This window comes from Microtus oregoni, unplaced genomic scaffold (assembly GCF_018167655.1).
Source record: "Microtus oregoni isolate MIOR12 unplaced genomic scaffold, Mior012 000026F_ref0000081, whole genome shotgun sequence".
In the NCBI taxonomy this organism is placed as follows: Eukaryota; Metazoa; Chordata; class Mammalia; order Rodentia; family Cricetidae; genus Microtus; species Microtus oregoni.
In genome coordinates this window covers 9,356,098-9,370,140 of record NW_024543085.1, presented here as the reverse complement: position 1 = coordinate 9,370,140, position 14,043 = coordinate 9,356,098, and the positions used below count along the sequence as shown (strand labels likewise).

The 14,043-nt window shown below is 39.9% G+C and overlaps 1 protein-coding gene across 1 annotated transcript in view; it reads left to right on the top strand.

The window, feature by feature from the left end:
* Thsd7a (thrombospondin type 1 domain containing 7A) overlaps positions 1 to 14,043 on the top strand; it is a 401,309-nt gene that overhangs the window by 176,675 nt on the left and 210,591 nt on the right. Inside the window, exon 2 of the mRNA XM_041675563.1 lies at positions 904 to 1,735. Coding sequence (XP_041531497.1) covers positions 904 to 1,735 — 832 coding nt within the window. The remainder of the gene's footprint in view (positions 1 to 903; positions 1,736 to 14,043) is intronic.

Here is a 14,043-nt window from a genome sequence, read left to right as displayed (position 1 = left end):
CACATCAGAATTTGTAAATACCTTGAAAACAGTACAACCTGATTTACAGAAGAAATTTATAAGAAATGCAAGACCTCTGTCTCTTAAAAAGTGTTCCAGGGCGACAAGCCCCCTTTCATATGGAAACAATTGACTTAAGTGTCCCATAAAATACCCAGGTAGTCATATTTAACAAATGAATGAACTGAAAGAACTCAAAGACATTGCTCAACAAAGAGTCACAACTGGGAAGTTTTTCTGTGTTTATCTTAGCAGAAATTAATTTCTTTACTCATCTCTGTAGTTCATTGAGGATTTTTTAAAGTTAAAAAACAGCAAATATCTTGGAAAAAAAGGTCTGATGTCTCTGATTTAGTTCCCACTCTGAATTCTATCAGCAAGACTGTATTCAGCCATTAGACCTCTGCAGTCACAGCCTGTGACAATCGGAATGCAGGTGAGGCAGACCAATTTCTTCAAAATAGTTAATTGCCCAGGCATAGAACGCCTGCAGGAGAAGGCTTTCAGGGCGGCTATTTTCTTTACCAGTTACTAAAACGGAGTTCAGGATCTGAGGCAAGAATAATGGGTTTTTGCTGTCACTAGTTTCTGATGCCCTTTATGAGAAACGATCTCTATCTACCTGAAATAAAGGAAATGAATCAAAGCAAACTTTTAGTAATCCCAAAAGGACCCGGAGTGAAATTGCCCCAGCTGTTACCTTATATAGACACCTTGACACAGTTCCCTCTTGTAGAAGTACTCAGGGGCGATCATTACTTTCCAGTCGTCTCGTACAGAGACCTACTTTATAAGATGTCGGGAAAGTTAATGTACTGAGTCTAGAGACGTCTTTCTGAAATGGGAATAGCATGTCACTCTCTTCCTGTAGCCCTGCTAACTAACTCTTGTGCTGATTTGTAGGTACCTGGGGACGGTGTATGGGAGATGACTGTGGACCAGGCGGCATCCAATCCCGGTCTGTGTGGTGTGCTCATGTGGAAGGCTGGACAACGCTGCCTGCGAACTGCAAGCAGGCTGGGAGACCGAGTACCCAGCAGAACTGTTTCAAGGTGTGTGACTGGCACAAAGAGTTGTATGACTGGAGGCTGGGACCCTGGAATCAGTGTCAGCCTGTGATTTCCAAAAGCCTGGAGAAAACTCGAGAATGTGTGAAGGGAGAGGAAGGCATCCAGGTGAGAGAGGTAACCTGTATCCAGAAGGACAAGGACATCCCCGCAGAGGACATCATCTGCGAGTACTTTGAGCCCAAGCCCCTCCTGGAACAGGCCTGCCTCATCCCTTGCCAGCAAGACTGCATCGTGTCTGAGTTCTCGGCCTGGTCCGAGTGCTCCAGGACCTGTGGCAGCGGCCTGCAGCACCGCACTAGACACGTGGTCGCACCGCCCCAGTTCGGAGGCTCCAGTTGTCCCAACCTCACTGAGTTCCAGGTGTGCCAGTCCAACCCCTGCGAGGCAGAGGAGAGCATGTATAGTTTGCAGGTGGGGCCCTGGAGTGCATGCTCAGTGTCACACTCAAGGCAAACCAGGCAAGCCAGGCGTCGTGGCAAGAACAAAGAGCGGGAGAGGGAGAGAGGCAAAGTGGTGAAGGACCCAGAGGCCCGTGAGCTCATCAAGAAAAAGAGAAACAGAAACAGACAAAACAGACAGGAGAACAGATACTGGGACATCCAGATTGGGTACCAGACCAGGGACGTGATGTGCACGAACAAGACTGGGAAAGCCACGGATCTCAGGTAACCTTTTAATAACATCACCTGTCTCCTGTCTGCAGAAAAACGGGGCTTCAGACTCACCGTACTGACTCCCGTAGTAACCATGAGGCAGCTATTCCCTAGTTCAAGGCTTTTGAGCTTGATTTCATGGTGCAATTTCTCTTTTGTCCATGCGTAGGTCCCACATTGCTTTAGGGCTTCTTACAAAATGCAGATTCTTAGGCAGGGCGTATGGAGCAGTTGCCTAGCATACGTATGAGGCCCAAAGTTCAGTTCCCAGTACCACTGAGAGAAAGCAAGACAGCTTCTTTATACCATCTTTTCTCCTACAACAAAAGAAAGTAGAATAACTCATAGCTTGGAGTATTGGGATTTTGAACACAGATACTTATCTGAGTAAGTTAACAGCGTGAGGCACACCTGTAATCTCTCCAGGTTTATAGCATTTTCAGAATTACCCTATAAACAAAATATGTTCTTAACAAGCACCTGGGGAACCATAGCTAAGAATAATATTCTCCCACATTTCATAAAACAAAGTAACTCTCTCCAGAGAAGAAAACAGGAAGCAGCGGGAAATAAAGAAAGCAGAGGGTATTTAACCAGTAGTGGCTTAGGTTTGAAAATGTAATTAATTGGCAGTAAGTCCTAGAAGGAAATTATTTGGCAGATTATCCTCTGGTACGTAATGACTACATTATGAGAAGCTACTTCATGTGTGATTCATTTGTTGTGAACACAGTGTTCGTTGAGAATGACAGGAAGGTTATGATTTCTGTAGACTGACTAAATGTTGCTCTTGAATGAGCCAGATCATCTGGGAGTGGCTATCTGGATCATTTGCATAATTGCCTTTTCTGAAATATTTATGAAGTTATGATTTGGACTCAATCTTAGAAATTACAGCATCATCACTCAGAATTTGATATCTTATTTACTATAGAATCAGCATTGGGTTCCATTGCTATCTCTTTTATCATGAAACCTGTTCTCCTGATTAAATACATAAGATAAATTTCCCTGCTGTCTCAACACATATGCCTTTGCAGAGCAGCCAAAGTCTGTGTCTCGTTGCCCCTGGAAATCTTGTGAAAGATACAATTTCCTGTTTACTTTGGAGGTTGGAAACCTGAGTAGAATTGTGTGGCATGCCTACTGTTTCCTAAAATAGCACACTGTCTTTATTTTTTTAATTCCTCACCCTCCCTACCTTTACTTCAGCTATTCTTGTTATTGATTTCATTACTGTGGATGTTCAGATATAGGTAAAAAGATCTTGGAAGAGGTTATAGCTTAAATAAATGAGTAAATAAATATGAATGATTGATTCATCTAAGCTAAAAACTTTCTCCCATAATACTATTGTTCTGGTGGCCTTTTATTTCATTTCAAGACTTTATGTTACTGGATTCTGACCCTTGGGCTGTGTTTATGCTAGGCCAGCACTCCGCCATTGATCCACGTGCAGTCCTAGCTGTGGTCTTGAATCTATTTGCCACTGTTCTCCTTTTTGAATTCACACAATTCCATTTGATTTCAGATGCACAGGAAGTTTCCCATTGTTCCTCTGTAGCCTCTTCCTAATTCTGTTGACTTCGCTAAGCATTTCTGTTTCCCCACCTCCTTACCGCAGCCTCCTTTCATGGATGCGTGTGTATTTGTACTTCCACACTGCATCCATTTTCAATTCACTCCCTATTTGCTCCTTTTTTCCTGATGGTCTTTATTCTGATGGTTCCCCAGGCTTCTTCCCTGTAGCAGTACAGTTATCTAAGTTGTTTGACTCCCATTAAGTAACTGAATGAGCCACTAATGAGCAACTTTGAGTTGACTCCTGCTGTCACTGGGTTAGCATGCTGTAGAGGTTTAATTTAATATTGAGTACTGGATTAAAAGTATAATTAGGCTATTAGCTTCCATTGCATAAAGTCTAATATTCACATCAGTTGTGTGAATCAAACAAACATACTTAAAGATGTGGGGATTTTCTGATCAGTCACATATAACCTTTTAGAAATACCGTACATGACTATCCCCGTACAGTGATAGCCGCATAAATATTAGTAGGCTATGAAATAAAATAGTGAAATGACCAACATTTCTCTTCAATATAAATTATTAGGTTATTAATAAGATTAAAATTCTAGTCAAGATGTGACACAAATCAGGTCTTTTGAATACATTTTCTCCAAACTTCACACCACTTCATCAAGGAAGCCAGTACAGTAAGGTGTGAACTAGTACAGAGCCACAATCGGGGATTTAGTCACTGAATTTAAAGTCCCTCCCATTGAATCTTTATGACATAAGAGACTAAATAATGATTGAATAAGACTTGCAATATTGCATTCCAGTAGCTAAAATAACTTAGCTAAATAGACCAGCGATTCATTGGGAATTTCTCTCCAGGCCTGTAAAGTGTTTCAAAGAGTTGCTGCTGAATTGTCTAAATTAAAGAAAACACATATAAGCCGGGCAGTGGTGGCGCACGCCTTTAATCCCAGCACTCGGGAGGCAGAGGCAGGCGGATCTCTGTGAGTTCGAGGCCAGCCTGGTCTACAAGAGCTAGTTCCGGGACAGGCATCAAAGCTACAGAGAAACCTTGTCTCGAAAAACCAAAAAAATAAAAAAAAAGAAAACATATATATCTTGCATTCAGTGAGATCACAATCAATAAAGATGGTGGATGCAAAGTACATCTCATTTTTTATGACAGTAAAAAAAAAAAATCACAGTCTCAATTCTCTACTGACACAGAAGTTTTGCACAGTGTGGTAGTTCAGATGTAGCAGAGATAGGAAACTTGAGGAGTCATTGTGTCTTATCACTTTGTGAGCACTTAATATCTCAGAGAAGCCTGAATTCTCATGGGGTGAAGATGTTGTAGAAGTAATATGCTTTCCCAGTAAGAAATCACTCTGCACAACTAGAGATTAACAAAGGCAAAAGCTTTTTAATATAGCATGATCTGACTCTGGCTAATGCCCAACGTGAAGCTGGCCTCGAATGAATGTTACTGATTTTGGCTTATGCGTTCCACATATATTTTCATTCTTAAATCTTTTGGGTCCAAGTCCAAAGTTATGGTTTGAACATTACACAGAAGCAAGAGGCTGCAAATCTGTCCATGTAGTTGAATGATCAATTTGTGCAGTAAACATATTGTCAGAAATATTTCTTAAGTACCCCGAGTTGTTGTCCAGTGTCACCATGGCCAGCTGGCAGAGTTATGCTTTCTCTGATAACAGCACAGGGCCCTTAATGGCAAACTAGGACTTAATGGTGGCTGTGACCTAGCATTGCCCACTTGAGCTATCCTTAAAGGCATGGTCTTTCATATGGGGATGGGCTTAATGGCTGGTTTTAAGTCAGGGTTGTCTCCTGTATAGGGAAGGAGCCCAATTTGAGGTCCATCTTGATGAATAAACAATAGCAGAAACTTTTTCAGCAACCCTAAACTTCAAATGTGGCACAAATTTCTTTTTCAGCTCCAAAAAAGCCTGGATAGTTCACTATTTATCATCTAGTCATATTGGAAGTCATGCTCCTAACCAAATTCTACTTAGTATCAGTCAGTATTTCCAAGGCAAGTGTATTAGTGAATCCTCCATAGCATCAAGTTTCTCCTGCATCAAATGAGTAGCATTTCCTTGCTATAATTCTATCCCAGGGTTTGGGATAGAATTGCTCAAACATCCTTCAGTTATGTTTAAAAATTCTTGAAGGTAAGCCTGAACAAGGAAACTCATCATCAGTGTGTCAAGTTGTCAAAGGTTGCACAAAATAGTTTTAAGAAGAAATTAATTATCAATTCACTTACTTATAATGTTTGATCCATATCCTCTGGGAAATGTATATGCAAATGTCATTTTTGCTGTAATATTATGGGACATCTGGACATCTTCACATACTTAAGCATATTGCCTTTTGAAGTAACTAGGTGAGCATGCTAGATTCTACACAATGGTAAAAACTGAATCAGTGGGTGGGGTTGTAAGAATCATTCTACTCAGGAGGACATAAGTTTCTTTCAATGCAGCAGTGACTTTTAGCCAGATTTGAACAGAAATCTTACTCAGACTAGGAATTGATGGATAGTATGTAAATCGTTTTTCTAGAAAATCAAAAACATTAAAGAACAAAATGGTCCCAAACTGGAAGGAAAGTCAGTGTTCAAACAGAAGCTGGGACATTCAAATGATGCTAGGACAACACTCTGTGGCAGGCGGCCATCTCCAGCCTGCAGTGAGCTCAGTCTTAATTTGAAACTCTTCTATAAGAGCCACTTCAGTCTGCGTTGTTGCTTGCTGAAGTAAAGACTCCCATCTGCATATTAAGTCACAAGTTTCGGTAATGGCTAGTGTGCTGTAAGTAAAACAAGACACATTTAGTGGAAGTACTTGACAGCTTTAGAAAGTACCTCCCATTTAAATGCACTTTGTTGTGTCACATTTTCTAACAAAGGCAATTAGCTGTAATTACAAGCCCATTGGAAACATTGCCAAAATAGTGAAAAATTCGGCCCAAGAGATTCCTGAGGGAATAGGAATGAATTTGGGTTTAAAAAGGATTTTTGGTGTTTAAATCAAAGAAGTAGATTTATCCAGTACTGGGAAAATTCCGTAAAACAAAACTTATGTAAAAATAAAAAGGTAAATACATAAAAACCAGAACAATACAATAACATGTAGAAATACTGACAAAGTATCTCTCATTTCTGTTACTGAGTTTATTCTTATGTGCCTAGAAAATAAGCCACTGTTAGGATTTTCCTGCAGGTCCCCAGCAGCTCGCACAGGTCCCAGTACCTGGTCCTGAGCAGCAGGTCCCTGATGGGGAGACCTGCCAACCCCAAGCAGGGCCCAGCCATGGGGCGCTGGGCTGGTCCCCACGATGGTGAGTCCCCGGAAGGTGCAGGTTCCCAGCAGCAAGCATCTGGGCAGGCGAGTGGGTGGGAGGCACATAGTACACAATAGAATTGGATATTTATTACTTAAGGGAGGGGGGGAGAAGAAGAGGACAGAGAGAGAGAAAGGGGGTGAGCGGAGAAGTGTGGAGAGAGGCAGAAGCCAAGGTTCCTCTCTGAGAAGAAGACAGAAAAGAGAGCGAGCTCAGGCTGAAAGCTGAAGATCAGCCTGCCTCAGTGGATGGGGGAGGAAGTGGGTGTGGCTTGTACAAACAATTATAACAGCCACAGCATGTCAAATGATGGGGGTAGTGGTTCTTATAGGGCTTTCTGGTTATTTTTTCATAGTCAGGAATTTTGTAACACAACCTCTCTTATCTTCAATTGTTAATCAGAAAGTTACATTGCTGTTCAACAAAATCAATGTCTTCATGTCTTATTTTACCTTAAAATGCCAATTGTTAACTGATCCAGTATTTGTCTCTAGTACTGCTTTCTACAGCAATAATAATAATAATAAAAAGCTTGAATATAAACTGTACATGGTGCTGGAAGTCTTTAATCTCATTACTAAGGAAGCAGATTGGCTGATGTCTGTGAGTTTGAGGTGAGGCCAGGCTGATCTACACAGAGAGAGTTCAAGATAGGCAAGGCTACATTTGGAAACCCTGTCTCAAAACAGAAAAGAAAAAAGTCAATTAATTAATTGATTAATTAATTGGTACATAAATATAAAGTTGTAGGCTTGACAGTAATCAGAAAACTGGCCAAAACAAGTAGAGAAATTAAAGTAACAGATGACAGGGAAAATTGAGTACAAAGCTGGTGAAATAGATCAGAATGCAAAGGAGTTTCTGGAAAGGCTTGGCCACCTGAGTTTGATCCCCCAACCCTACATAAAGATAGAAGGAAAAAGAACTGACTTATCTCAATTGTTTATCCTCTGACTTCCATATGAAGGCGATGACATTCATACCCTGTTGTCCTTCCTCAACTCCTACCCATGTCTTCTCCTGTTTGTGTACACACACAAACACATACAATAATAGCAAGAAATTTTCTGGAAAGAAATGCTATATAAGAATAGAGAAATTGTGACCTCAATTTAGTGCTATTCAGTGTAGTTTTGAGTAAATCATGTAAATTTCCTGCAATGGAGTAGTGTTTCTATAAAATTGTATGTGGGTAGGGAGATGAGGGGGAAAACAGTTTGTAAAAGAGTTCCAAATTATGTGATACCAGCAAATCTTAAAAAAAAAAGTATCACAGCCAGGCGTTGGTGGAATATGCCTTTAATCCCAACAATTGGGAGGCAGAGGCAGGCAGATCTCTGTGAGTTCAAGGCCAGCCTGGTCTACAAAGTGAGTGCCAGGACAGACACCAAAGCTACACAAAGTCTATCTTGAAAATCAAAAACAAAATGTTGAGAGGTGCTGCGGGCTGCATTCCTGCCGCCGGGCTCCTGGCCACCAGCTAGCTTATGCCCCGAAATAATTACACGGAAACTGTATTCTTTTAAACACTGCCTGGCCCATTAGTTCCAGCCTCTTATTGGCTAGCTCTTACATATTGATCTAACCCATTTCTAATAATCTGTGTAGCCCACGAGGTGGCTTACCAGGGAAGATCTTAACCTGCATCTGTCTGGAGTGGGAGAATCATGGTGACTCCTGACTCAGCTTCTTTCTCCCAGCATTCTGTTCTGTTTACTCTGCCTACCTAATTTTCTGTCCTGTCAGGGCCAAGCAGTTTTCTTTATTACTTAACCAATGAAACAACAGATAGAAAGATGACCCTCCTCCATCAACAAAAACAAAAGAATGTCAAAAATTGTGGACATAAAATCTTATATACTTTCCTTAGAAGAAAGTACATTCACTTCCAGCATGTCCTCCAGATCAGTTCATCCTGACGCAGGGTGAATTTCTAAGCCGTGAATCTGGAGCCCCAGCAAGGCAGCCTGTGTGTGCCTGTGAGGGCTTCACTCACTTGATGTACTGTATGGCTACTGAGGCCCTTCCCTGCACTAAGACTTGGAGAACTGATGAAATTGCAAATTTAATTCTACCCTTACCAAAAAGAAGGGAGAAAATTACCTGCTATTTAAGGCAGCATTGACTCCTTTTAGGTTATTCAGAATCCATTTATAAAATTACAATTTCCTGTGCATGCATAACAGGCTTTCAGATTTACAATTTTCCTTTAGTATCCAATGTTGACATGCCTGTCAGATGGCCCTCCTCACATCTTACAAGCTTGCCTCTGCTTCCTCTTGATTATGCTAAGAGTCAGTGTGACTATTTCTGCTTCTTAAAGAGTCGATAGCTAACAAGAAGTCCTCCATCCTCTCAGAAGGAAGAGCTGTCAGGTAGGTGTATTAAGCCAGAGGTATGAAAGGGTCATTCTCTGGCATTCTCCAGCCAGCTTCTGTGTCCCAGGAGGGTCTGTGAGCAGAATATTCATGAGGCTTCCTAGTTCTCTTCTTTCTAGGACTCTACCAAAGGATGGACAATAGTATTACAGAAGCGGGGAAAAGGGAGCCCTTAGAATCAGTCATGGTGAATTTCTCTGAAAAAAGGCAGCTCTCTCCTCAGCTCTAGGTCTGCCCCAGGTTCTGAGAAAACCCTTCCCCTTGATCCATTTGTCATTCTAAAGCACCATTTTCGCTGTGCCCAGCTCTAATGTGCTTCATCATTACTAGGAGAGTTATCTCTTTTGTAAATAATAGTTTTACCTCTTTTCTGCTGCCCTGACTAAGTGACAGCTACATGAGAGAACAATGTTGGAACCTCAAGCTAAACATTGGAACACATACTTAAAGCAAAGCTTCATTTTCAGGAACTTATTGTTTCATTATAACAGTTGCTCCTAAAGGACCAACAAGATATTGAGGTGCCAAAGGAGAGCTCATACAGGCAAAGAACAACTAAGGCAGTGATCTCTTTCTGGGAGGAATTTGATGGGTTCCAGAGGGATACTATTAGATGTTATTAATCCTAAATAAGTTGCTCAGAGTTGAGGGGGTGATGAGTGAAGAATATGGGAACAGGAAAACAACGGCGCTGAAATCTGGAGGCCAATGGCAGTTCATTGTACAGGGTTGTCACGTTCACCTGTTCCTCACGTGTCAGACTAAGCTGTGGGGGGAGGAAGAGTGAGCATCTGTTGTAACTTAGAGAGCTTGTGAAATCCACCTTAAATATTTGGACCTTATATCTCCTGGCTCAAACATCTCCACAGTTATTAAGCATGTCCCAATGTGTGTGTGTGTGTGTGTGTGTGTTATTTACTGATACATTGTAAACAGGGACATATTAAAACATGCTGTGTGTATAAAAATAGGAACAATTAAATTTAAGGTAAAGAAATAAGAAAATAATTAGCTTAATAATCATCATAGATTTATACTACATTTAACTTTTACTGAGTATATGTGTGTGTGTATATGTGCACTTTTATGTGAAGGCAAGCACGTACATGGGAGCATGCATGTGAAAACCAGAAGATGAACCTAAGATGTCCTTCCTCAGGTACTGCCACTTTGGTGATGACATAGGGTGTCTCATAGGTAGGAGCTAAACTGGCTGGCAACAAGTACCAAGTATCCATCTGCCTCTTCCTCCCCAACACCACAATTGCAAATGTAGAACATATGCCCAGTGTTTTTCACATCGGTTCTAAGGCTTAACTCAGGTCCCACTGGTTGCATAGCATAAATTTAATGTAATTTAGTATGAATTTTATCTCCCCAATACCTTACTGGGGTTGTAAGGTAAACTATATTAGTTAATTTTAATTTATTAGGTATATATGTGCATATGTATGTGTGAGGTTTGTGTGTGTCTGTTTGTGTACACTTCTTGAGGAAGCTGACTCTCAGTCTCAAAAATATGGACATGTTTCAAAACATGAAATGAATCCATTAAAAATTAATTGAAATAATTTAATTCTCCCTCATGAGGAAAAACTTCTTTGGATCTGATCAGATAGCTTTTTTGCACCTTTTTATAAGGTTGGTGCACAGCCATAGTGTTAATCTCTTTTGTCTTCGTTTGTCTGTCCCCAGAGTGTAATAGTAGAAAGGAAATAAAGCATATACTTGTCTACAATCAGTTAGAAGGAAACATGCCCATTCATGTTCTTTCTACCAAGGGTGTTTACATTCATTTCAAAATACTAGAGCACCAAATAGTGAGAACAAATGCTAATAATCATAGCTTCTCCATTGAACTAGTGCTGGGATCTAAGATATCCACTGTGGTCAAATTATAAGGAAGGACATTTCCTGTTCAGTATTTTAAGGCCCCATTTTACACCATTTATTAACCACAATCCATTTCTCTTAAAATTTGTGGTTGAATTTATGGATAATCCTACCTTCCTCTTTTCATCCAAATTCGTGTCTACTTTCTTCTGTTCTATTCCTCAACTTGATTTCAACTTGATTTTCCTTAAGAAAATAACTAGAAAACAAATGAGTAGGTGGCCCATCCTTCATATATAAGGACAGAAATGAACATGTCTACTTATATGTGTAAATGGCTATAATCCATACAGGGCTAGGTAAACTGTAGTTTAACAGAAAGAATCAAAATTAACCAGTACAGTTTCTACTCACCTAAATAATGCTTACCATGTATTCAGCTCCCAGAAAACACTAAAATTTAAAGGAGTTTTTTCGATTTTAGAGCTTGAAACATTTAGAAAATTACAAGGTGTCAACTGAGAGATATGGTAATTATTTGAGCTTATGAAACATGAAAGAAGGTTGCCGAAAGGAACATTGGATTCAATTAAGAGAATATAGGCTTATGTTTATTTCATGAGACACTATCCCATATATATATATATATATATATATATATATATATATATATATATATATTACAGTGCCTGGTAAACACCAATCAATTGCTATCACATTGTTAAAATTATATTTTCCAATTAAAATTAGGAAATGTACATTTTTAACATTGTAAGTATGATGGAGGAAGGTCATTGGCTAATAAAGGAACTGCCTTGGCCCATTTTGATAGGCCATCCCTTAGGTGGGTGGAGTAGGCAGAACAGGACTCTGGGAGGAAGAGGAAGTGAGGTCAGAGACTTGACAGCTCTCCTCTAGGGAGCAGACGCCTGAGAGAGATGCCATGTCCCGCTCCCGGCATGAAGCTCCGACCCAGGATGGACTAGGCTAGAATCTTCCCGGTAAGACCGGTTCTCACAGATTATTAGAGATGGGTTGATCGGGATGTGAGAATTAGCCTGTTAGTGCTAGAGCTAAAGGGCCAACCAGTGCTTAAAAGAATACAGTGTCTGTGTAATTATTTTGGGGCATAAGCTAGCCGAGCAGGCGGCCGGGGTGCTGGGAACGCAGCCCTGCCGCCCATATTACTACATAAGTACACATTGGTACTCTCTTGGCAATTGTTTATTTAGCTTAAAGCTTCACAAATAAGCATCCTTGTTTGTATTCTCTTTTACTTCTGTTTTTACATCTTTAATTAATTAATTTTTATGTATATGATGTTTGTATGTTAGGAACATACATGGGATGGCATGCATGTGAAGGTCAGAGGGCTTTGGGAGTCAGTTCTCTCCTTCCATTAAGAATTCATAGGATAAGCCGGGCGATGGTGGCGCATGCCTTTAATCCCAGCACTCGGGAGGCAGAGGCAGGCGGATCTCTGTATCTCTGTGAGTTCGAGACCAGCCTGGTCTACAGAGCTAGTTCCAGGACAGGCTCCAAAGCCACAGAGAAACCCTGTCTCGAAAAACCAAAAAAAAAAAAAAAAAGAATTCATAGGATACAATTTGTGTGCGAGCATTCACGGGAAGTATTTTTACCCATTGGCCCATCTCACCCACCCTGTTTTCAAATCTTTAATCAATTAGGGCAGGGTAGTTTGTCACCAGTGTCACTTAGATGTTGTTAATAAAGAAGGAATAAAAATCCCTATAATGAATGTCTATCTTTTAACTTCTAGCAATTCCAACTATCAAAGTGAACATCAGGTTAGCTTACCAGTTCAAAGGTAAAACTATATCACAGCCAAAATGTCTTTACCTCCTTCAAACTTCTCTAGGTCACTTTCTTTAAATCACTTTAGAGTGGTGTGATTGACATGTAAAATCCATACATATATAATATATATTTATTTGCTCATAACAGTGTTTTTCTGATTAGACTAAAATTATAATGAAACTTTAAAATCTGTACCACCAAGTGCTGCTGTGGCCATTGGAATATAACAACATTTCTTTGCTCGTATGTTGCCGTCATGCTGGGGTGAGCACATTGTGCTGCCAGTCAAATAAAGGCATAACACATGCAATAATAAATAATAGGTATGAAGTAGGCTGTACTGTCTAAGTGTTTGTACATACATTTTCTAATGTCTGCAGGTGAACTAAACAATTAATGATGCCTCTCTCGGAAGAAGTTCATATCCCTAAGCAACTAAAAAGATGTAATCATGGTAACATTTTTGAGAAGTACTTGCTTGGTTCAGAATGATTTTAGATGAAGCAGGCTGAGTTTAATGATAAGAATATATTTGTAAAATCATCAAGGCAATAAAATTATATATTTTGCCTCACAATGTTTTGTCCGACCCTTTCTATTATTACATAGGTTTTATCAATATTTTGTGTGTCGAGAATATCTAAAATCTATTCTTTTACAAATGATAAGTATGAAACACAGCATGGACTGTTCTTGTGAAAGCAAGGTCTCTGTGTTGGGACCGTTGAACAAAAAGAAACTGTGAGCTGTAGGGGGATATTTTAAGTATTTGTTATTCAAGTTACAGGAACAGATTTGGAATTCGAACTAACCTTAAATCAGATCAGAGATATTCCTGCATAATCTTCTCCCAATACACAAACTTAGTGTAGTTCATTCCACCCTCCTCACATTTCTTGGTGAATTTATAAAAACCTCACAGTTCTGTTTGACTCCTTGCTGGAGATATTGAGAGAGCATGTTTCCTATGGGAACCGGCACTCCCTCCAGCAGAATGGACTTTGATTGGGGTAGTGACCTTGGAGCTCCTTGGCAGCAGAAGTGATCTCACCCATTGTTTTCACATATTTGTTGGAATTTGGCGAGCTCCACATCACTAGTAATGGCTTTTCCTCTGACAAATAAATCAATAAGGTTTTTAAATGGGAGGAAACACTTCAAAAGGAAAAAATAATTCCCATAGGATAAGGAATTAAATAAATCTTTGTAAAGCTCTATTTGTATAATCTAATTAAGAATACACTAGCTTGCAGAGTTTACTGACAAGTTGCTTTACAGTTTCATGTGTTGGGTTTTTTTTTTTATTTACTTGGCTTTTGAAATTGTTATTCATTCATTGATTACATGATTTTAGGTTTCTTTTCATACTTGTATTACACAGTGTTCTTTATTTTTCTAATT